Consider the following 24,608-nt stretch of genomic DNA (forward strand, 5'->3'; position numbering starts at 1 on the left):
TACCTCAATACTCTCTAGTACATCCTTGCAAGCCCACTGGTGCTCTGTATCAGACATCTCTTTTGAATGGTTGCTACACAATTGCTCAAAACTATTGCTGTGACTGACCTTGTCTACTAGTGATGATGCTGCTATGCTTGTACTAGCATTAGTAGTGCTACAAACCATCTCTTTGCTTTGTTGGCCTGCACCACTATTAGACTGCTGTCCTGCACTAGTCTTAGTAGATAAATCCTTAAGTCTTGAGCGAACTTCATCAGTTTTAACATAAGAGAATGTTGATAAATAATCTAAGCATCAAAAGAACTGAGCCGAGTAGATGGAACTAGTCAACAAACCATGTTGGGAGATGTTAGAGCTAATCTTGGCAAACCATTCTCATAGAGCTTGCTTGAATCCGTCGAGTACTCGACGTAGTTAACACACTTTATGAGAGAACCTTGGAGGATGAAAGCATCCTGGAGGGAATTGCATGTAGGCTTCCATTATGCTTTCTCCATTAAGGAAGGCTTTTTTTTCACATCCATATAAAATAATGGCCATTTATCAGAGGCAAATACCCCAAATAAGTGTGCAAACAGAGGAAAGACCAGTAACTAAGGCTAATGTAATGTCTCTTCATAGTTAATTCCGTACTCCTAAGTGAATCTCTTGGCCACTAGATAGCCTTATAATGATCAACAGTGTCATTCGAACGAGTCTTGATCATATACACCCATCTGCAATCTAGAACATATTTGCCAACTAGAGGTTAACATATCCCAAGTCCCTATTTTAGGTAGTGAATCCAAATTTTCTTTTATAGCTTTCTGTCATAGTAGGTTAGAGAAAGCCTCACAGGAGGTGTGAGGTTCTTGAAGAGAAGCAAGGGCAAAAAAACAATGAAAGTAACAAAGGTGAGAAGGAAGAGTTCTTACTTGATGAGAGTGATGAGGCTTAAGAATAGGAGTGTTGGCAGGATCCTTAGTTGGGGAAGAGGAAGATGATTCGTCAAAGAGTTGTTTAGATTGCCACAATGACATCTTCCACGGGTGTACCAAGCATATTGGCATTAATTGTCACTCCATTCGTCACCATCTAATTCTAGATACATCACCGCATACCCTTGGTGCAATGGTCACTCCAAAAGTATAAGTGCTTGTGGGGTGTGGGGGATAAGGGCCGGGGTTCAAGTCTCCAGAAATGAGCTTTACACACATATACACTTAGATTAAGATAGAGTAGAAGTTCTATCTTGTAAAAAAAAAAAAAATCTAGATACAATACAACTGTAGTTTGTCTCCTCACAAGGTTAGTTAGCTGATATCTTCACCAAGCCTCCTCTATCAAGATGTTTTCGTGAGTTGGCTTCCAAAATCAAGTTGATCTCACCTCATCCAACATAAGTTTGAGGAGGTTGTTAGAATTTATGCCCAATAAGCTTAGGCCCAAGTGTACCATTGTACTGCATTTTTATTACTTTTACAATACACATATATTACCTATATAAATGACAGTATAAGGCTTCAGCCTTTAACACTAACAAACAAAATTAATGGTTATTTTTTATATTATAAATATCTCTATTGCATATTGTTCTAACAATCAAGACAGTAAAATTGGAAGACACCAGACATTTACGAACATTCATGCAAGACGCCTTCTCATATAGCAAATGACAAGTGGCTTGACCAGTTTTTAATTTGTTGATATGTAAGCCTGTCCATATGATAACGAAACATATATTATCAAATGGTTTGGCTTCATTTTGGAGAAAAGTCAACTGTAAAAATTTATTGCTTTTCTTTTACTTTTTTTTTTTATTTCTAACATTGGCTCGAAATGTCATTAGCACAGCAAGACAGAAAGAGTGTGAGATTGAATAATTTATCACAAAATGCTCTTTTAGTTATTGAACTTCTTTTTTGCAGGTATTTATTATGGGATCGTTACACACAGATGATGATGACTACTATTTTGCCCACAGTCCGGCTTCTTGTTCTTTGTCAGCTTTTTCAACAGCTTCTCAATTTGGGGATTCAACCCTAGGGAACTTGTATGACATTATTAGTGACTCAAGCCAAATCCATTGTTCATCTCCATCCATGCAGTCAAATTCTACTGCCGAGGCTCCTAAGAGTTTTGATTTTCTCAGCAACTTTCCTAATGAAAATCAACTTCCAGCTGCATTATCCGAGTATCTCTTACCAGCTGCAGAAATGTCACCAACACCTCAGAATTCCTCCATGGATGTTCATTGTAGCAACTACCAAGAACTCTCTAACTATTCACAATCATCACTATTGCCTGTGGGAAGTGAAAATAATTGGAGCAATGAAGTTAATGACGGTCTTAGTAATGTTGAAGTGAACCAAACAAGGTTATCACTTTTTGATGCATGATTTATCTTATCTTTTTTTTTTTTTTTGGGTCTTTTTTTCATGTAGTGAATTAACAATTGTTTTGCTAGCAGTTTCAATGATATTAGTGGAGAGAATGGCTATCAAAATGGCAAAAAAATTCCTCAAGGACAAGGAGGTCGCAGAGGACATCGTAGAAGACCTAATCGCTCACTAAGTGAGAGAGGCTCAATCTACCGAGGAGTTAGTAGGTGCGTTTGTCTAACCCTAAATTTTTTGGATAAAAACTCACGTTAAATATTACAAGTTAATTTTGTTTACAGTATTATATATGCAATTAAAATAAAAATAGAAAAGATAACAATGAATATGATACAGGTATACTGCACGTTTTGAAGCATTTCTATGGGATAATACTGATCCAGAAGAGAAATCAAAAACAGGTTGCCAAGAAGATATAATTATCATTCTCTTGTGTTTATTTAGTAACATCTATTGCTACATGTACGATTCATTCTCTAAATTACTGATCTTTTTTTCTTTTGCTCTCCTGCTTTTTCCTCCGACTCTTGAAGTTTATGTTGGTAAGTAAATCTTTCAAATAATTTTTTAGTTCTACATCTCAAAATAAATAAAATAGTATTCCAATGTCCTTTACTTTATATCTATCCTTTTGGAAAGAAAAAGTAGAAAAAAAAAATTAAATTAAAAAAAAAAGAGAGAAAAAATACCATATATAGAATTGTAGATATGCAAGTAGACTTCTGGAAGCATAGAGGTGTATCCAAGTGTATACATCGGTATTAGAATTTTATTTATCGATAGTGGAAGGTAACATAATATATTTTTCTCCTTTTTGTTTTTTTTAAATATAAAATTTGATAATTATTAATATGTATTTATTATTATTTTATATTCACATATTAAACTATATATTTAGTATTATGCAATTATTATGTTACTTTTAACATTTAAAGAAAATATGATATACCAAGATTTTAATGCAGAGTTTAAATATAGAATATGATTTAAATATGTATTAAAATAATGAAGTGTAAAATTATGAGGTCTTAAAAGTTTATGTAACATGATATTATAAGGTGAACTAAAAGTCAAATATTTTCAGTTTTATATATATTATAGATATATTTCTTTTTAGTAAAAAATAATAATTGAATCTATTAACCCACACAAAAAATGGGTAGTAGGAAGACAAGCTCATGTTATACTCAGTTTCTAATTTTGACCTAACCAAACCTATTTACCAAGGTTCTATCATAAACATTAATTTTTTTTTTTTATTGACTCATTTTTAATATATATTTAAATTTTAAAGTTATATTATATTTTCTCTTTATCAAATATGTTATATTTTGATCTAAAAATATATATAAGTGAGAGTTTGAATGAGCTTAATTCTTTTAGCTTTTTAATTTAACAACTTTTAAAGCCTTCTAATTTTTAAATACTATACTTTTGCCAAATTTCATCAAATAAATAAATAAGTTTATAGCAAAAACCTAATCTAAATGCACATATAATTATTTTTATAGGTAATTTTGATTTATCATGTTTCATGTGTAAATTTATACATGTTTTCTTTTCTTTCCTTTTTTTTTTTTTTTGGATTTTTGGTGTGAGTGTGTGAAATTATTAGACTAGTAGACTATTATAATTAATTACGTGACTATTAACCTAATGACTTATATATTATTCAACTATTATATTTCAGTTTTTTCTTTATTTGTTTTATTTCTTTGTTAAAATAAATGTAAAAATAAAAAATAAAATAAAAAAGAGGTTCCACTATGTTAAGGTTTTTCTTGTATAAATGAGAGAAAATAGGGGCCATACATACCAGGTTGACCCAACCTACGAGAGGAGAAAGTATGCAATGTTTTGGTAATACCAACTCAATATTTGTTTTGGTATTTCCTATCCAATAAATGAGTGACACTTGTTTCAAAAAACCACATCAGACTACTCCAATAAATTAATCACAATCTTCTATACTATCAGGAAGATAAATTAATCATTTATTGGAGTAGTCTGATGTGATTTTTTTGAAACAAGTATCACTCATTTATTGGGTAGAAAATACCAAAACAGATGCTGAGTTGGTATTACCGAAACATGATATACTTTCTCCTACAAGAGACCAATAGTAAACATTATAGGAATAGAAACACATTTTAGTTTGATAAGTTTCCAATCATAGGAATACTTGATTTGATATGTACCCAATTAGGTCAAATCAAAACCTATCCAAATTTGGAAATAAATGGAAGTGCGATTCCATCCAAAAAAAAAAAAAAGCGTCATAGAAGTTGTCTCAAAACTTACTAACACCTAACCTACTTACTGCCTAGCATGTGCACACAAATTTCTCAAAAAAGTAAAAAAATAATAATAATGTTGTATATCAATTTAAAAAGTTTCTCAATTCTTCATTATGTTTCACAGGTGGATTTGACAACGAAGAGGATGCAGCTAGGGCTTATGATTTGGCTGCTCTTAAGTTATGGGGCAAGACTGCACCAATAAATTTTCCTGTATGTATTTCATCAAAGGATCGAAACTAAAATTTACATTTCATCTTTGAGATTTTTCTTTTAATAGTTTTGCTATATATATTATTGTAGTTGAGTGACTACAAGAAGGATTTGGAGGAGATGCAGTCCATGACAAAGAATGAATATTTGCAAAACCTTAGAAGGTGAGAGTTGTAAGTAATGTGTGTTTCTAATGGAAGTATATAAATGACTTGATGTCCCTAGAAGGAATCATAAAAAGAAAAAAACCTATGTTTATAATTTTTTCTTCCCTTCTATCCCCCCTTTTTCCAAACATATCTATTTTATAAGTTGGATTCAGCCGCTTTATAAAAGCAAAATGACATGCATTTTAAATTAATTGGGACAAATCTGTTCACTGGTGCCAAACTTAGAATTAAGATCAAAGACATTCTTTTCTCATTACAACACTTGGGCATGTTAATTAGTAACTTTGACTTCTTCTTTTTTTTTGCATGATGGTTATTAAACATGACAAATTTCAGGAAGAGTAGAGGCTTCGCGAAGGGAACATCAATTTTCCGTGGAGTTTCAAGGTATCAAAACTCTCCCTCCCCACCCCCCCCCTCTCTCTCTCTCTCTCTCTCTCACGGCTATACTTTGAAACAGGAACTCTGACAATAAAAAATGGCAAGCCAAGTTGGGGAAAGGAAAAGGAGTGAAAGGCTTATATATAGGAACATTTGGTAAGTCCTATTACTATTGAATCACTCATTTGATTATATCATGATTAGATGCTCAAAAATAACATCTTTGTCAATGAAAATGATAGCTTTTGTAATAGTATTTTTTTCACCTTAAACTTGCTATTAATATTACGGAGAAATACATGTTGCCTCGAGATTAAGCCTACCATCAATTTACCTCAAATTTTTGATATGTTACAATTAAGTAATACACCACCTCACGTCAGCATTGCCGCTCGCCCTATCTTCTTAACTTTTCTTTTTTCTTACAATGCTTCCATCCCTTCCCTTTCTCATCCACCAATATGTCTATTTCTTTACAATTACACCACATAATGGCCAGATTAGCTACTATTACGGTACACAAACCACAAAATAGCCACACAAACTAAATTCCAGCCACCATCCAATCTAAAACCTTTACATGAATTCCAAAAAGCTATCAACTTCAAAATTACAATAAAAACATTCTAGAGAATCATCATGAAATCTGACTACCACCCAATCTAAACATGAAATATCCAAGATCAAAAAACCCAGCAAAACCCTAAAATTCTCAATAAAAAAACATCCGGCAAGCCCTAGCACCATATATTGTGAATAAATTCATTGTGCCATCCTGGGGTGACTTTTTCTCTCTGTTTATATTTTCTTGGATTTTTTAATCAAGTTATGATGGTTCATAGTTGATAGGCATTATGGTAGGTGTATTTATGTGTTATGAAATATATTTGAGTCAACTATGGGTGTGCATGTGCATTTGGGTGACATTGATTGGTTGCCAATTGTTAGCTTAAATGTTTAAATTCATTGTTTCCTAAGACTTTAAAATTTTGGTATAATCAATATTAAATGTCATGGTTTTAGGGCTCAAGGTGGCATTTGGGGTGTTTAATTGTAGTCGAGAACCATTGATTTTCTAGGGTTTTTGTGTGGTGGGTTCTTTGATTTGTTAGTAGTAATTAGGTGTTGGGTGTTTCTATAAGTATGTTCAATAATGATTTGGACACCAATGGTCAATGGTCAAAAGGGAGTTTTAGGTTTGGTTATTGCAGATTTGCAGGGTATTTAGGTGTGAGTTTGTTTGGGTTTTTTTAGTGGTTTTGTGTGGGTAGGAGTGTTAGGTGGTGGTGATGTGGTGGTGGAGGTGCTATTGCGTGGTGAACTTAGGTTGGACAAATTTGGGAGGTTGGTGGTATTATCCACTTATCCTAAAGAGAGAGATAAAGAAAGAAGAAATATAGCAAATAAATGGGAAATGGCTATTTCCACCTTTTACATAATTTTCGGTCATTTTGGTAAAAATATAATATATATATATATATATATATATATATGGTTGGGTTCAAATTACACCTAGTGTAACTCTAAATAATGTTACACCACCCAATAACTTGTTAATGAATTTATATTTTGAAAATTCCGCCGTTGGATTACATATTCTATATGTTTTAAACATATATGCCAATTTTCATACCAATTGGATATTATTTACTATTTAATCCATAAACTCATATTTTATGTATTATTTTAAACTACAAAAACTCGAATTTATACAATTGATAGATGACATGACTATTAATCTTTGATCATCTTGAAATTTTGCAAGCATGGTGAATATACAAAAATAATGTAATCCAACAGTTGATTTGTCAAAATTCACATCCAATTAAAAATTATTGATTGGTGTAATATTGCTTAGAGTTATACTAGGTGTAACTTGAACTCAATCCATATATATATATATATATATTGTTTTTTTCATATATAATGTTTTAGTTTAATGTACAAGAGGGTTTAGTGTAACATGTCAAAAGTTTATCATACATTTTTTTAATCTAAGAACTAGTTACCTCATATTTAATGGCCTAACCAAAACTATGACTGATATATCTTGCTATATGTACAAAAAATTAGATACTGAAGAAGAAGCAGCTAAAGCCTATGATGTTGCAAGCATAAGATTGAAAGGAGTGAGAGCAGTTACCAATTTTGATTTGAGCAACTACAATGTCAAAGACATAACTGAAAGTGCAAGGCTTCCAATTGGCAAGGGTGCTTCGAAGTTGATAAAGAAGACTCCAGTTAAGGACGTTCTTTTGAAGAAAACAAATACTAGAAATACCCCCAGATACTACCTACAGTTTGGAAGTTCAAGTAGCTCTCAACCCAACTCAATGAAGAAACCATTTGAACTGCTTCAATCCTTTACAGCCAGAAAGAACCATCTTGTTGAGTTTCCGCAGAACTACAACACCACCAACCAAGTCCTGCATCAGAACCCTAGCTCCTCCTATCTTAATGCTACTCATGGATTACCTAGAATTGGTAAAGAGGATGGAACCCATGAAAATTTAAGTGTGGGCAATAATTTCGAATTGCCCATTAATGGTGTTTCAGATGGGCACTTGGCATGGAGGGATACTAATAAACATATTAATCAGGTTCAATTTCAAAGCCCTAATTTCCCCCCCAATGTCTACCAAAATCCTAACTATCAAAACCCTAATTTCCTTCATGAGTCAATGAATGTTGAAAGTGGCTTAGAGAGTGATGGATTCATAAGTGGTTACCTTAATGGAGAATTTCCAATGACTGAGGTCTTCGATGGAAATGCAATGTTGACAAAAACTGTTGATAGTGCTATTGGCTATGGGGGGTTTCAACAGATGGAGTCATTACAAAATTTTCAATTTCATCAAGACAGAAATGTTACCAACCATTGCCAGAATCAAAACTCAATCTCTTTCCCTCTTGGTGGAATCCAAAACCTTGAGTCTCAAACATTAATTCCTGACTTTGGTCATGATTTTACTGGTGTTCAAGGGGACAACAATGCAAATTATTGTACCATTGTAGGGGAACTTCCAAGTAGTGGGATTTCAAGGGGGAGTTTGGCAGTGATGGGGACTAACAAGAATTATACAAATGATAGCATTGGTGGATTTCTAGTTGAAGGACCAATTTTGGAGCACAACTCGACACAACAAGGTATTGAAAATGGTGAATTGGGTGAAGACTCTGGGCAGGACAATCAAGAATTTGAAATTCCTTCAAGCTGGATGGATGGAGATTTTCTAGATGAGTTCCCTCTCTTCTAATGCATGATAGGACTAACTATGCCAGGATTAAAAAAAAAAAATCTAGTTCATAAAGTAAATTCTAAATATAAACATTCATAACTTGAAATAGATTTTAGTGTTTTGCTGGGAGACTTATATGATTTAGAGTAATCTAATCAAAGGTTGCTTGATGAACGAAGCAAACAAAGTTTTATAAACAATATGACCATGGAAAAAGGTGGTTGCTTTTATATATTATGTTTTTCTGTCTTCTATTTATTATTCTATGTCTTTGTTGTAACTTGGAAATGGAGCCGTCGAAAACGTTGTCAAATACCATGTTGGTGCTGCCTGAAACACCGCACTGCTTTTGAAAGATGCAATTGATTTAGAAAGAGGAAACCAAATTCCTTCATTTAGTGAGGAATGCTTTGGTTGCTTTACACGCACCATTTTTTCCCTTTACAAATAGAAAGAAAAATTGGATGATTAAGGATTAAAAAACAAAAAGAAGTGCATTAAAAAAAAAGGATCTTTAGGCAAAGATCAATCTCAAAATTTCTATATTTCAAAACAGTATTTTTAATATCTAAAACTAATAGAGGATTTTCCTGTTTCAACTGGACTTTTATGTGATTAAAAAATACCATCATTTTGAAGATTTAAGAATTAATGGTAATGATCTGTTTTCCAATTTGAAATTTTCTCTAAATGAATTTGTTTTTATATTTCTCTTTCTAAGTAGTCCACGCACAAAGCAAATGTGAAATGGCTCTAAAGGCCAGAATGTTCGGAGCTATTTTTCACATCTTTGTTTGGTCATTTGATAGTCTTGAAATAATAAACAATGGCTTAGTGAGTAATATCTACTGTCTTACAGCAATTAAAGATTCACTTGAGCGTCTTCGATGATGTTTTCTGCAGCATCGACTGAGTCTCCGACTGCATCTCAAACCAACAGTGAGTTTGGATTTGAATATATAAATATATATATATATATATATATATTTGATGGTATTGTGCGTGAATATTTTGATCACATTATAAAGAAAAATTCTTAGCTTATATTTTAGTAGCAATATAAACTTATATATTAGTAGACACACAAAAAATGCACAATGTTATATATTTTTGCAAAAAGTTTACAATATTGTATAATATTTGCAAATGTGTACAACATTATACACATTTTGTATGTCAAAAATGTAAGTTTACATTACAATTGAGAGCTACCTACCCTTGGTGGATGGAGGTGCCCTTTAACTCAAGGGCAAGGGGCAAGCTAAGATGGACTCCCCATATACTAGAGTAGCAAGACCCTATGTCATTTGGGACAAACCAACAACCAACTCTCCTACCTAGCCAGTTCCAATATTATATTAAACGACTTTAATGCCCCAACTTAGTAGAGTGTAAACCTAATATAAATAGGGTATTAATGAGAGTGATTATGTGTAGTAGTTTCTATTTAGAAGAGGGTGATGACCATCACATATCCTTGGTGTGATGGTCACTTCACATATATAAGTGTTTGTGGGGTACAGGAAATAAGGGCTAATTTTTAAGTTCCCATGAAAGAGCTTCACACATATCCATTTAAATTAGGTTAAAGTAGATAGAAGTTAAAGTAGAATTTCTATCTGGTATCAAAACAGAAAAGGATGATGAGCTGGGTTTTTGAAAATTTGCTTGGCCATTATCTCGTTTTTTGGTACAATGGGCTTTGAAGGCTTACTTTGTCCAACCAAACCATTTATCTTGCTTCAAAATAGATGTGGATTTCAAGTATCTACGAACCCATTGACTAGTTTTTTTGTAAAAAAGAGGTACGGAATTAGGTGTTGTCCTGATAACAAGCCCACTTGCTTCTTTGTCTTGCAAATAAACAATCTCTTTGGCATTTTCTACTTAATTACACAATTTGTGTATAAAAGGAAAATGATTGTGAGATCCAACCAGTGAGGAGAGAGAGAGACCATGAAATCATCATAAAGTCCTATTGGTATATAGTAAAAATTCATTGGATGTACAAGTACAACCTGAGTAATTGCAGGTCATAAACCTTGACTTGCAAGTCATATTTGATTTACAAATTCATGAAATTTGATTTTATTAAGGATCATAAACTCAAGCTTGTGAAATCAAATATTAGGCTCGCCAATTAGCCTATTTTATGTAGGAGAAAAATTTGCCAGAGTAATTATTAAGTGCTTTCAGAGTATAATATGACACTTATACCTTTCACATTCATGATAAATCTCACTAATTAAATTTATGATAAGGTCTACCATAAATGTAAAAAGATTGAGCACCATTCTCACTGTACTCTTGGAGTAACTAATAAATTTTAATATGTACTTGTGGGGACGCGAGCCCAAATATATATTGGGCCTTGGGCCTTGTTCGAGGAGGCATAGTGATCCGAAAATAGATCAATAGTGAGGAAGAAGTAAGACTTTGAACTTCACAAACAAGCTACGACTGTAAAGGCTAGGAGGGATGGGCCAAGGAGGAATATCCCCTCAGCTAGGCGAAACAAAGATCAAAATGTGTGTCCTATCATCTAGGGTGACATTCCAGGAGGTTCTATTGAGAAGGACATGCATTATGAACGTATAGAAGGAATGGGAGCTGGGAAATATCTAAGAGAAAGCTGTTGTCACCCCATTAAATGCTATGCAGCTAACTTTTTGACCGCATTAATGAGGAAGTGATGCCTGAATAGTAGTTTCCAGTCTTACAGCTATTTTCCAGAGACTTCAAGAAGGTGCTGATGTGACAAGGATGAGCACCAACAATCTAACCTACAAGTGGAGGACAGAGATGAAGGCAAAGTGGGAGTATAAAATAGGAAGAAGGCAATAAAGAAAAGGAATCGAGAAATTAAGAGAAGGACACTGTAGTAATCAAGGACTGAACTTATAATCAATCTTGAGAGAAATATATAAGAGCTGATCTCCTCGGACGATTTTATTTAGAATAAACTAGTCTATCTTCATTTTCATGTCATCCGAATCCATTTTACTTGTTGTTTGATTCATTAAAACCTAGTTTTTCAACCCACTCTCTACAAATTCATTGTGTAGGGCTTTTTGGGCCTAAGTTCATTTATACTTTGGGCTAGGGACTCAAGTCGCGTCAATACAATTGGCGCCATTTATGGGGATTTCTGGTGCGGTAGTGAGTTTTACTTCCAACTATGGTAGTTTTAGGTCCGAATCTAGAGGAATCTGTTGGGTCCCAACATCAAGATCATTTCGTTAATCTTGAACGCAGGAGGGATCGGGAGGTTAGTGTGCATACCACCCATACTAGCAGGAGCCAGCCTCGAGGCGGGAGTCACCTTTCTAAGGAGAAAAATACCAAAGCCATGTAGCTGGAGATTGATCACTTAATGAGGAAGTTGCACCACGAATGGCGAAGGTGAACTTCCTCTGATTCTGACTTCTCTTATGATAATGAAGAGGATGGTAGTTATAGGTACAGATCAAGGACCCCTCTTAGTGAGTCTTTCTCGTATGATGAGGACTACCATAATGAATGCAGAAACAGTAATTCATCTTCCAAAGGCTTGGGAAATGATGCGATGAGCAAAGCGCTCAACTAAATTTCTAGATCACCTTTCACGTGTAGAATTGAGGGAGGGAGACTTCCTTGGCGATTCACCCAGCCCATGTTCACCATGTACAATGGTCGAACAGACTCTGTGGAGCACGTAAGCCACTTCAACCAGAGAATGGTTGTGCACTCCAAGAATGAGGCCTTGATGTGCAAGATGTTTCCCTCTAGTTTAGGGCCTATGGCGATGAGGTGGTTTAATGGCCTAGGTGCAGGTTCCGTTGATTCCTTCAAGGAGCTCACCCGAGCGTTTGGATCTCATTTTATCACATGCAGTAGGGTTTCTTGGGCCTTGGATTCCCTATTATCCATGTCCATGCAAGAAGGGGAGATCTTGAAAACATACTCGAACAGATACCGGGAGATGTTCAATGAGATCGAAGGGGATTTCAATGACATCAATATAAGGACATTTAAGGTCGGCCTGCTTGCCGAGCATGATTTGAGAAAGTACTTGACCAAGAAGTCGTTAAGGAGTATGCGTCGGCTTATGGATCGTATTGATGAATACAAGCGGGTCGAGTAAGACTAGCAGCAAGGGAAGGGAAAGGCAAAGGTTGTCCCTCAAGAGATAAGGGATTTTAGGTCGAACTGCTACAAAAATAACAGACCCCAAAGGGATTTTGCTAGGCAATCTGGGTCTATATCTCTTTAGATGGTTAACACGGTGTTCTGAGAACCAGTACATCAGGTCTTGGAAAAGATCAAGAATGAGTCATACTTCAAATGGCCAAACAAGATAAGAGGAGACCCTATGAGGCACAACCAAAGTCTTCACTACCTAAGACCAAGGACACACCACTGAGGGATCATCTGGATTAGCTGGTCCGGGAAGGAAGGTTGAAACAATTCTTGTATCATCCCAACGGGCAAATGGGCCAGGCTGGACCGGAACTTCGGAAAGATGCTTCTTTGAGAGCCCCTTTGGGCACAATTAATGTCATCCTCGCTACACCAGGGAGGACTAGTTCTCATCTTTCTAGGGTTATGTTCGTGGCTCGACTACCTGCCGAGGACCCTGAACATGAACCAAAAAGGGCTAGGGTGGAGATCTGACCAACGTTGAACTTCTCGGACGATGATAATGCTGGAACCATACAACCACATGATGACGCCCTAGTGGTCACCCTCAGGATAGGGGGTATGATATGAAGAGGGTGCTGGTGGATCAGGGTAGTGGGGATGAGATTATGTATCCTGATTTGTATAAGGAGCTGAACCTGAAACTGGAGGATTTGACAAGTTATGATTCACCTTTGGTGGGCTTTGATGGGAAAGTTGTTGTTTCGATGGGTCAGATTAGACTACCAGTACAGGCAGGCTCAGAGGTGGTTGAGGTAGATTTCATTGTGGTGGATGCTTATTCTCCCTACACAACCATTGTAGCACGACCTTGGCTTCATGCCTTTGGGGCTGTTTTTTTCACCATCCACTTGAAAGTGAAGTATCCGTCCGGGGATCAGATTGAGGAATTGGTTAGGAGCTAGTTTGTGGCTAGACAATGCTTGGTAGTCGCAATTATGCATTAACTTGAGATTGGGTCTTCGGCCTCTACTGATAAGGATTTATAACAATCAAGGACTCCGATGTCGCCTTCGAATGGGACAGCTGAGGGGGTAAAGTGTGAGGATTTAGAGAAAATTATTGTAGGTGATGATCTAGAGAAGTTTTTTCAAGTCGGGGCTCAGCTGCCTCCTCAGGAGAAGGAAGAGCTGATAGAGTTTCTTAGAAGGAACGTTGACGTGTTCGTGTAGAGTGCTTACAAAGCTCCGGGGGTGGATTCAAGCTTCATTTTTCATCATTTGAATGTCAATCCATTTGTCACCCCCAAAAAGAAACCACCTCGACGCTCATCTAAAGACCATTCTAATGCTATCAAAGACGAGGTGATGAAAGTTAAGCAGGTTGGGGCTATTAAGGAGGTATTTTACCCTGAGTGGCTGGCCAATACTGTAGTGGTGAAGAAGAAAAATGGGTAGTGGCGAGTGTGTATGGACTTCACATATTTAAATAAGGCCTGTCCAAAAGACCATTTCCCTATGCCTCGGATAGACTAGCTCATAAAAGGAACTGTAGGCCATCCTTAGATGAGATTTTTAGATACCTTTTAAGGACACCATCAAATACCACTAGCCTTGGGTGATCAGGAGAAGATAGCTTTTGTCACTCCTACTGGAAATTACTACTATAAGGTGATGCCTTTTGGTTTGAAGAATGCAGGGTCTACCTATCAGAGGATGATAACTAGAATGTTTGAACCACAATTGGGCAAGAATATTGAGGTCTATATAAATGATATGGTGATAAAGATTAAGGTGGTATCTGAGCATGTGGGAGACCTCGGGGATATTTTTAAAATATTGAGGAGACACAAGCTGCGCTTTAATGCTTCCAAGTGCTCCTTTGGTGTGGGATCAGGTAAATTTCTGGGCTATATGATCATTTATCACGGAATTGAGGTCAACCCTAATCAAGTTAAGGCAATTAACGGTCTACAACCACCTCGGAATTCTAAAGAGGTACAAAAGCTAACAGGAATGACTGCCACCTTAAACCGATTCATCTCTCGATCAATGGACAGATGCAGACCCTTCTTCCAATTGTTAAATAAGTGGAAGGGATTTGAGTGGATCGAGGAGTGTGCCTCGGCCTTCCAACATCTTAAGGAGTTCCTTTCTCGACCACCTGTCATGTCTAGCTCCGAGGTGGACGAGGTCTTGTTTGCTTACATTATTGTAGCTTTTCATGTTGTAAGCTTGGTGCTGGTGTGAGTTGACAATGGTGTGCAAAGGCCAATTTACTAAGTAAGTAAGTCGTTGCATGAAGTAGAGGTTCGTTATCTACCATTGGAGAAAGCCATTTTGGCAATGGTACATGCTACACGTAAACTCCCCCACTATTTCCAATCCCACACGATTGTTATTTTAACCCAACTTCCACTTCGATCACTACTCTGGAATGCTGACTTCACAGGAAGGATTGCCAAATGGGGTACAATCCTTGACGCTTTCGACATCAAGTACATGCCTCAAACCTTTGTCAAGGGTCAAATCATCACTGATTTGGTGGCCAAGTTCGCTGAATCCCCATTAGAAGAGAAAGTGGAAAAAAAAGGGCATGGATGGAAAATCAGTTGGCATGGTCTCTCTACAAAGGCCTTTATCCTGGAGGGTATATGTTGATGGAGTAGCAAACCAAAGGGGATCCGAAGTAGGGTTAGTTCTGGTATCACCTGAGAATATCACTATTGAGAAATCCTTAAAATTGGGCTTCTTGGCTGCAAACAACGAGGCTGAGTATGAAACTCTATTGGTAGGGATAGCCATGGTTCAAAAAATGGGTAGAAAGGTAGTGGAGATATATTCGAATTCAAGATTAGTCGTAGGCCAAGTGAGAAGGGAGTTAGAAGCCAGGGATGTGAGGATGCAAGAAAATTTGAATCAGGTTAGGCACTTGCAGTCAGGATTTGAGTCTTTCAGCTTGTTGCATATCCCTAGGAACATGCATGTTAACTCTCTAGCCACTCTTACAACCTCCTCAACACAGGGTTTACCTCGAGTCATCCTTGTTGAAGACTTGTGTAAGCATACTAAGGTGAAGGGAGAAATGGTTCATATCCATCAAATTAGGGTGGGGCCTAGCTGGATGGACCCTATAGTACTATTCCTCAAGGAAGATATCTTGCTCGAGGAGAAATCAGAAGCTAACAAGGTGCGAAGAAAAGCTCATCGATTTTGGCTATCCGAGGACCAAATATTGTACAAACGCTCTTTTTTTGGGGCTATACTTACTGTGCATACACCCAGAAGCATTAAAGTTACTCCTTGAGGAGTTACATGAAGGGATTTGTGAAAGTCACACAAGAGGCATGTCTTTGTCTCACAGATAGTGACCGAATATGCAGAATGAAGCATAAGAATATGTGAAAAAGTGTGACCAATGCCAAAGATTTACACCAAATATTCATCAGTAGGGGGGAGTCTTTAATCCCCTGTCCAACCCTTGGCCATTTGCTCAATAGGGCTTGGACATTGTAGGTCCTTTCCCTAGGGCAGTAGGGAATAAGAGATACTTGCTAGTCGACACAGATTACTTCACCAAGTAGGTTGAAGCTGAACCATTAGCAAATATCAGGGACATGAATGCCAAGAGATTTGTTTGGAAAAATATTGTCACTCGATTCGGGATCCCTTAAACCTTCATCTTGGACAATGGTCTTTAATTTAATAGCAAAGTCTTCAGGAGGTACTGTTGTGACCTGTGAATTATGATAGGTATTCCACCTCAGCTTATCCATAAGGGAATAGATAGGCCAAGGCTGTCAACAAGGTCATAGTGAATGGACTCAATAAGAGATTGGACGATGCAAAGGGAAAATAGGTGGAAGAGTTGTCACAAGTCCTTTGGACATATCAAACCGCACCTCGTAGGTTAATAGGGGAGACACCATTTTCAATGATTTATGGTGCCGAGGTTGTTATCCTTCTGGAGACTAGGTTCCCAACGCTGAGAACGTGTTCTTTCAATCTGAGCAACAATGATGGGTTGTTAGGGAAGAGCTTAGACTTAGTTGAAGAGCGAAGAGAAAATGCTGTGGTCCAGATGGCATATTATCAACACAAGCTCAAGAAAGGATATGATGGCAACATGAAACTAAGGCCGTTAGCACTTGGAGACTTGGTGTTAAGAAAGGTTTTGGGTACTGCAACAAACCCAGTATGGGGAAAGTTAAGGCCTAACTAGGAAGGGCCATATCGCATTACATTGGTGGCAAGAATAGGTGCATATTATCTAGATGAAAATGCTGTATCACGCCCCTAGAATGTAAACAACCTCAGAATGTCTTATTATTAATGAAGACATTCCTTGTCATATTCTCGTTTATTATGTTATGCGTTGTATTCCCTATTATTTATTTGGATATCAAACAGAACTTTGGTCATATCTAGCTCTTCGGACCATATACCTTGGGTAAATTAATATTTTAATGGCATCTTTCTAAATTTTAAACAGAACCTTAGTCATGCTTGGCTCCTTGGATCACATGCTTTGAGTAAATTAACATTTTGTGACATCCTTCTAAGTATTAAACAGAATCTTAGTTATGCTTGGCTCCCCGAAACACATGTTTTGGGTAAATTAATATTTAATAATATCTTTCTAAGTGTTAAACAAAACTTTAGTCATGCCTGACTCCTCGGACCACATGCTTTGAGTAAATTAACACTTTGTGACATCCTTCTAAGTATTAAACAAAAATTTAGTCATGTCTGGCTCCCCGGACCAAATGTTTTAGGTAAATTAATACTTAATGACATATTTCTAAGTGTTAAACAGAACCTTAGTCATGCCTGACTCTTCAGACCACATGCTTTGGGTAAATTAACACTCTGTGACATCCTTCTAAGTATTAAATAGAACATTAGTCGTGCCTGGCTCCTCGGACCATATGTTTTGGGTAAATTAATACTTAATAACATCTTTCTAAGTGTTAAACAAAACCTTAGTCATGTCTGGCTCCTCGAACCACGTGCTTTAGGTAAATTAACGCTCTGTGACATCCTTGTAAGTATTAAACAGAACCTTAGTCATGCCTGGCTCTCCAGACCATATGTTTCGGGTAAATTAATACTTAATGACATCTTTCTAAGTGTTAAACAAAATCTTAGTCATGTCTGGTTTCTCGGGCCATATGTTTTGGGTAAATTAACACTTTGTGACATCATTCTAAGTATTAAATAGAACCTTAGTCATGCCTAGCTCCTTGGACCACATGTTTTGGGTAAATTAATACTTAATGATATCTTTTTAAGTGTTAAACAAAACCTTAGTCATGCCTGACTCTTCGGACCACATGCTTTGGGTAAATTAACACTTTGTGACATCCTTCTAAGTATTAAGCAGAACCTTAGTCATGCTTGGCTCCCCGGACTACATGCTTTGGGTAAATTAATATTTAATGACATCTTTCTAAGTGTTAAACAAAACCTTAGTTATGCTTGGTCCCTCAGACCACATACTTTGGGTAAATTAATGCTTCTTGACACCTTTCTAAGTGTTGAACAGAACATTAGTTATGCCTAACTCTTCGAACCATATACCTTGGGTAAATTAATACTCTCTATTTATTTTTCTAAGTGTTAAAACAGACCCCAGGTTATTCCTGGCTCCTCGGATCACTTGCCCTGGGTAAGTTAGTGTTCTTGGTTATTTGCCTAGATATTGGGCAAAACAAGGGCTATGTCTGGCTCCTCAAATCACACCCCTCGGACAAGTCAATATCTGTTTATTTTCTACTAAGTGTTTTGCTCATCTCTATAAAGATTTAGCCTTCTCTATTGGTTGCACAATTCTCAGTACAAGCACATGGTCATTTTCCTTATTATTTAAACAAGTTTAAATCGTCTAAGTTAGCAGTAATGCACTACTGTTGGCTTTGGTAAAGTCAGGGTGGCAATAATTCGCTACTGTCAACAACATCATCAGTTTTAAGTCCCATTGGAGAGAAAAATGACAACTACACCAATCATAAAATAAATATTACAGAGAAAGGAAAGATTCATAAAGTGAAAAGTGTAGCCCTTTTTCATTAAATAAAGGAAAGGTACATTATACATAATGACAAACTTCCACTACAAAAGAAGAAGATCAAGATGATGAAGAAGAAGAGGAATCACTTGTTGGACCCCTTTTTCTTCTAGCTACAAGATGTTTTGCTATCAAGGCTGAAAAATAGGAGGCTAATCTATCCTTGTTCTTGTTAATTTGCTTGATCAATCTTGGATTGTTTTTACATTTGTGCACACATGATATATGTTGCTGAGTGAAACCTAAACTTTGTCGCACCAAAAATTTGATGCTATCTGCACTAGCTAGGCCTTGGCTGGAGGAGGAGGAGGGTCATCTTTCTTACTTGGCTGAGAGGTAGGAGCACCTTTGGCCTTAGGGTCAGCCTCTTTGGATTTGTCCTCAGGCTCCTTTGCTTTGACTATAGCATCCTTGGCCTCGGCGGCATCCTTGGCCTCGACGGCATCCTTGGCTTCGACGGCATCCTTGGCCTTGGCCTTAGCAGCATCCTTAGCCTCTGAGGGAGGCTTAACCTCCTTTCCCTTGCCTTTATCCTTGGCCACCTCGGCTCCTTAGCCTTGATCACTAGCTTGGCTGGATCCTTTAGAAGCCTTAGAGGGGGGAAGAATGGCCTGAACAGTCAGGGGTTGCTCGAAGGATTCTAGGGCAAGGGCAGAGGGAGATGGGAGGGCAACTAGGACCTTGCGGATGTCGGGAGAATAGTAAACACTCTTAGCCTGCCTCCACTCTGAGGCAGAAGGGACCCCTGCAAGGTTGAGGGCCTCCATCCAGGTCTCCTTGCAGTAGTCCCTACATATCTCGGCTAGCTCCTCAGCCAGTCAGATCTCAGTTTCTTCTACCCCGAGGTTGTAAAATGCTTGCCTTGAGGCCTCAGTAACTTCCTTGGTCATCCAAGCGACAACTTTGGCTTTCTCAAGTTCAGCTTTGAGGTCTAGGACTAGTTGCTTCTGTGTGGCCAGCTCTATCTCAGTAAGATAGAGCTTTCTGCGTTGATCTTCAGCCTGGTCCTAGACATTCTTCAATCCAACCTCAGCGCTCCTCCTCGCCCTCTCCTCAGCAGTCAGTTTGGTGGCCAGCTCTTGATTTTCTTGCTTCATGGCTCGCAAAGACTTGTTAGCCTCAGCCTAGAGGATGACCTCAACCCTGGCCTCTTTCAAAGTGTCCTTGACCCATTCCTCAGCTACGAAAACCTCTTGGACAGCCTGTACAAAAACAACAAAGGAATCCCATGTAAAAAAAATAAAAAATAAATAAATAAAAGAAAAGGAGGAGAGAATTGAAAGGGCACCTTAACATTTAACTAAAAGATATGATGGTGAACTTACCATGGCAAGATCCTTCTTTAGGGACATAAAGAGGTCTGGCTGCCTCATACACTTTAGAGCCTCCATGTCTTTCGGTAGGAGTAGGGGCTACTCTAAGGCTTTAGCAATGTAGGAGGAGTGCCCTTTCTAGAACTCCCTCATGGAGGAGTTCCATGGGATGGTAGCACCATCTAGCTCCAATCGAAGAGCCCAAGTATGTTGTTGTTGGCGCACCTCGGCCATATTTGGGTCCTCCCTACTGTCCACAGAGGAGGCACGCTTGTCTTTGGTTGTCTTCTGGTGCTTGGCCTCCTTCTGAGGGACCACCTCACCTTCCTCCAATTCCTACTCCTTCCTTTTCTTCTTCAAGTTAGGGTAGGGGAGCAGGCCAATTGTGGTTATAGGAGAAGGAGGGGGAGGGGGGAGAGTAAGGGGAAGTTGTGACTTAAGGGCCTTCTTGGATGACGATCCCTTATTCCGCCCAGCCATAAGATCCCTTAAGCCCTTTCTCAGATTCAGAACCATTGAGTCTTCCTCCTCGGAACTGCTATCTACCTCGGCGATTATCAATAGAGGGGGAGCAAGCTATTGAGGATCTGTCAAACTCACCCTCAAAATCTAGGATCTCCACGGGATCTACTTGCACCTCTTCTTTTTCCTCGAGTCGAAATTGATCTATTTCCTCCTTGAGTGATAAGCGTGAGGAAGCAGTCTATTCCCTTGGAACTGCTGCTTTAGGGAAGGCACATTGAGATGGCAGCTCAACTGGCAAAATGTCCTCATAGGCCAGGAACCCAGGAATAGAGACATCTATTCGACATAACCGGGGGTTGCCTGCCCTGATCGCGTGGCCCACTTTCTGGAAGTTGTCTGAGATTGGTTCAAAGTCCAAGATGAGGTGGACCGCTCTTAGCTGCCTATCCTCACTCACAAACACCTCGGATCTGAGGACTTTGTTGAGGTAAGCGACGTTGACCAAGTTGAGGCGGGGCGCTACGTGACTTTTGTCTGCAAAAACAGCCGAGGAACAAATCATGGTCAAACCAACAAAACCCATCATCAAAGGAAAATAAAATATTAAAGGGAAGGATGGCAAAGCTAAAAGAACTAAATCCCGTGCTAAGGGACCTAACCCTAGGGTATCCCACCTGGCTTTCCCTCCCGAGTTGGGCAGTGAAGACCGTCGTACCATTCCCCAAAGGCGATTAAGTAGTCGTCCTTCATGCCCTTATTGGACTTGGAAAGACACGATACGAGCCTAACTATGTTGGACCTGGACTTAAGGTAATACCCCGAGTCAGCAAGTGAGTGGCACTCGTACATATGGACGACATCGTGCCAGGTTAGTCTCAAACCCATCTTCTCGTTAAGAGCATCGACGCTACCCAGGATCCTAAAAGGTTGGGCGCACACTGGTGAGGACACAGCCTATGGTTGATTAGGTAGTCTCAAGTCACTTTACCTATAGGAAGCGTCATTCCTCCTTCTATGAAAGCAATCATAGGAATGACAACCTCCCCTTCGTTTCTATTTATAACTATTCGGTCTGGAGTACAATACCGCAGGGCTACTCCCTACAGAATGTGGTACTTGGCCCTGAAGCCCTCCATACAGGTGGGAGAGTCTACAAGGTGCTTAAATCTACCCATCTAGGCAAGTTAAAAGGATGTGAAAGAAGTTTTCAAAGAAATGAAACAAAGAATAGAAGGCTGAGGAGAAAAGAACCCAAAGAAGAAGAAACTTACGAGAATAAGCACGTGTGTTGATCCCTGAACTTTTTAAAGATTTAAAAAAAAATTAGTAAGAGGACTTGGAAGATTTAGAAACTTGGAAAGCTTTAAAGGTTTGAGAGTTAGGAACTTCTGGAGAGCTTGAAAATTTGTAAAATGGGGAGAAATAACTCCCCCTAGGCGCCTTATATAGGAGGCAAAATTAAGTGGGAGTTATCTTGCTCAAAATTCAAGGGGAAATGTCAGCCATAGGATCCACATCTCACCATAGGACACAGGGAACATAGTGCTGCCTAGAGCATTTAATGAGATATCACGGGCTCCGAAGTGTCAGGAACAGTTATGGGACACGCGAAATGACATTCTCACATGTGGAAATCAAAGGAACATGTGGGATTTATTATTCAAACATCAAAACCCCATTTTTCTCCTCGGATAGGAAGAGAAAACCGGAATTTTGAAGGGCTATTGTGGGGACGTCGGCCCAAATATATATTGGGCCTTGGGCCTTGTCTGAGAAGGCATAGTGGTCCGAGAATAGATCAATAGTGAGGAAGAAGTAAGACTTTAAAATTCACGAGCAAGCTACGACTGTAAAGGTTGGTAGGAAATGATGCCTGAACAATAGTTTTCAGCCTTATAGCTACTCTCTAGAGACTTCAGGAAGGTGCTGATGTGACAGGGATGAGCACCAACAATCTAACCTACAAGTGGAGGGCAGAAATGAAGGCAAAGTAGGAGTATAAAATAGAAAGAAGGCAATAAGGAAAAGGGATTGAGATATTAAGAGAAGGACACTGTAGTGATCAAGGACTAAACTTGTAATCAATTTTGAGAGAAATATATAAGAGCTGATCTTCTCAGACTGTGCTGAGAATGATTTTATTTAGAATAAACCAGTCTATCTTTATTTTCTTGTTATCTGAATCCATTTTACTTGTTTTCTGATTCATTAAAATCCAGTTTTCTAACCCACTCTCTACAAATTTATTGTGTTGGGTTTTTTGGGCCTAAGTTCATTTATACTTTGGGTTAGGAACTCAAATTGCGTCAATACAGTACTCATTCCAATGTTGATTATGTTTGAATTCTTGACTTTAGCTTTGCCAAATGTTTTAAACCAAATTTTTGCCTGAAAACACTCTAAGCCCTCAAAGAGGATAGTTAAAAAGCACTCTAACACTAACCCAATTTTTGTATAAATCTTACCCAAATTTTTGTCTCAAAACACTATAAGCCCATATTGTTGCACCAAGCTTCACTCGAGTACTTTTTATTGCGTAAGTTTTCTACAAAAATTATCATTTATCTCAACTTCAATATAATGTATTTGCAGCCTTAAAAGGATCTCACTAACAATTATAGGATAAGATATCTTAAAGGACCTCTCTCTTTCATTAGAATCCGTACATTTTGTGAGACAAATCTTATAAAACCATCTCATAAGATAACTTTTCTATTTTAAAAGTAAAATGGCTCGAGCTTAACCAGTTTCTGTCACCAAATTTATAGTTGACCCAATGACTTAAGACCTAGCTGTTCGGTCTTTCTATTTTCTTTTTCCTTTTTGGATGAGTAAAACATTTCATTAAGAGATTCGGGGGCGGGGGGCAGGGGTAGACATGGCAAAACGGGTCAGAATTTTCTGACCCAACCCGACCTGACCCAAAAAATACCCGACCCAAACCCGATTTTTTTGACCCGAAACAAGAACTGGTTGACCCGTGACCCGACCCGTGTTTTGTGCGGGTCAACCCGACCCGACCCGAACCCGAACCATTTTTTTAAAACTTTGTTTTTTTTTTTTTGGGTAAAAAAAATAGTGAAATTAAGACAATATTGGTTTAATTGTTTATTGTAAGTTTTAAGGAAACAATTGATACATTTACATAACTGCATGCAAATTAATTGAAAAATAAATGGTTGAGCATTCTGTAATGAGTAAAGATTTTTAGATATCAAATAGTAAAGTACATGCCAAGATAATCTGGTTACAGTAAAGTTAAAAACAGATTTAAAATTGTAGATATGTGTGAGACACATTCACAAGTGTGAAAATAGTAAAGCCAAAGTATCAAATTAGCATAAATTATGAATGCTTAGATCTATTTTTTAACAATTTATGTTCAAAATAAACGGCTTTTCAAAATAAATTATGATATTTCCTAGAGTGTGTGCTGTTTAACAATGATATGATCTTCATAAAAGAGACTAGGTATAAATAAGTAAGCAATCAAACTTTAATATATATCTCAAATTGAAATAGAGTGTCAACCACAATTGATAATAGATTATAAAATTAAGTTTTAAAATTGTAACTTTCTTATATGTTTTTATTCTTTTTCAAATGAGTTATCCAATAAGTCATTTGTAATTTTTTTTTTTTGGAATGTTGATATTGTGTAAAAATAAAATTTGTATATTTGTTTTACTTATCTTTGTGTTGTTTTGTTTTAGATAGCAATGTTAGGATTTGTATAATTTTAAAATTATTGAATAAATATTAATAAGTTTAACTGAGTTTATTCTTGATATAAGTAGTGAATGCAAAATAATGCATTTTACATCAAGTAATATGTTGCATAACTATCCAAATGGCAAATACATATTGTTTTCTTTATAAAAAAAATAAAAAATAAAAAATTTCATGTGAAAATACGGGTCAACCCGACCCGACCTACAACCCGAACCCGATTTCAACCCGCTTA

At 37.4% G+C, this 24,608-nt stretch overlaps 2 protein-coding genes across 2 annotated transcripts; both read left to right on the forward strand.

The window, feature by feature from the left end:
• The first annotated feature begins 535 nt into the window (after window positions 1-535).
• LOC115951748 (AP2-like ethylene-responsive transcription factor PLT2) lies at window positions 536-6,493 on the forward strand. Its single transcript, XM_031068899.1, has 8 exons — window positions 536-607; window positions 1,911-2,359; window positions 2,453-2,590; window positions 2,718-2,782; window positions 4,803-4,891; window positions 4,982-5,055; window positions 5,398-5,448; window positions 6,466-6,493. The coding sequence occupies exons 1-8, from the start codon at window positions 536-538 to the stop codon at window positions 6,491-6,493; spliced, it is 966 nt and encodes a 321-aa protein (XP_030924759.1).
• Window positions 6,494-12,342: 5,849 nt separating this feature from the next.
• On the forward strand, window positions 12,343-12,804 carry LOC115951749. Its single transcript, XM_031068900.1, has one exon. It carries the CDS (start codon window positions 12,343-12,345, stop codon window positions 12,802-12,804), a length of 462 nt encoding a protein of 153 aa, XP_030924760.1.
• The last annotated feature ends 11,804 nt before the right edge of the window (window positions 12,805-24,608 follow it).

This window comes from Quercus lobata, chromosome 7 (assembly GCF_001633185.2).
Source record: "Quercus lobata isolate SW786 chromosome 7, ValleyOak3.0 Primary Assembly, whole genome shotgun sequence".
Lineage (NCBI taxonomy): Eukaryota > Viridiplantae > Streptophyta > Magnoliopsida > Fagales > Fagaceae > Quercus > Quercus lobata.

Bases quoted from the DNA above. Each gene is read 5' to 3' on its own strand.
- LOC115951748 (XM_031068899.1), top strand. From the start codon at position 536: ATGGCCATTTATCAGAGGCAAATACCCCAAATAAGTGTGCAAACAGAG. The intron at 2,360-2,452 runs GTTATCACTTTT...TTTTGCTAGCAG, and splicing joins GTTGAAGTGAACCAAACAAG to TTTCAATGATATTAGTGGAG. The intron at 2,783-4,802 runs GTTGCCAAGAAG...TATGTTTCACAG, and splicing joins AGAAGAGAAATCAAAAACAG to GTGGATTTGACAACGAAGAG.
- LOC115951749 (XM_031068900.1), top strand. From the start codon at position 12,343: ATGTACAATGGTCGAACAGACTCTGTGGAGCACGTAAGCCACTTCAAC.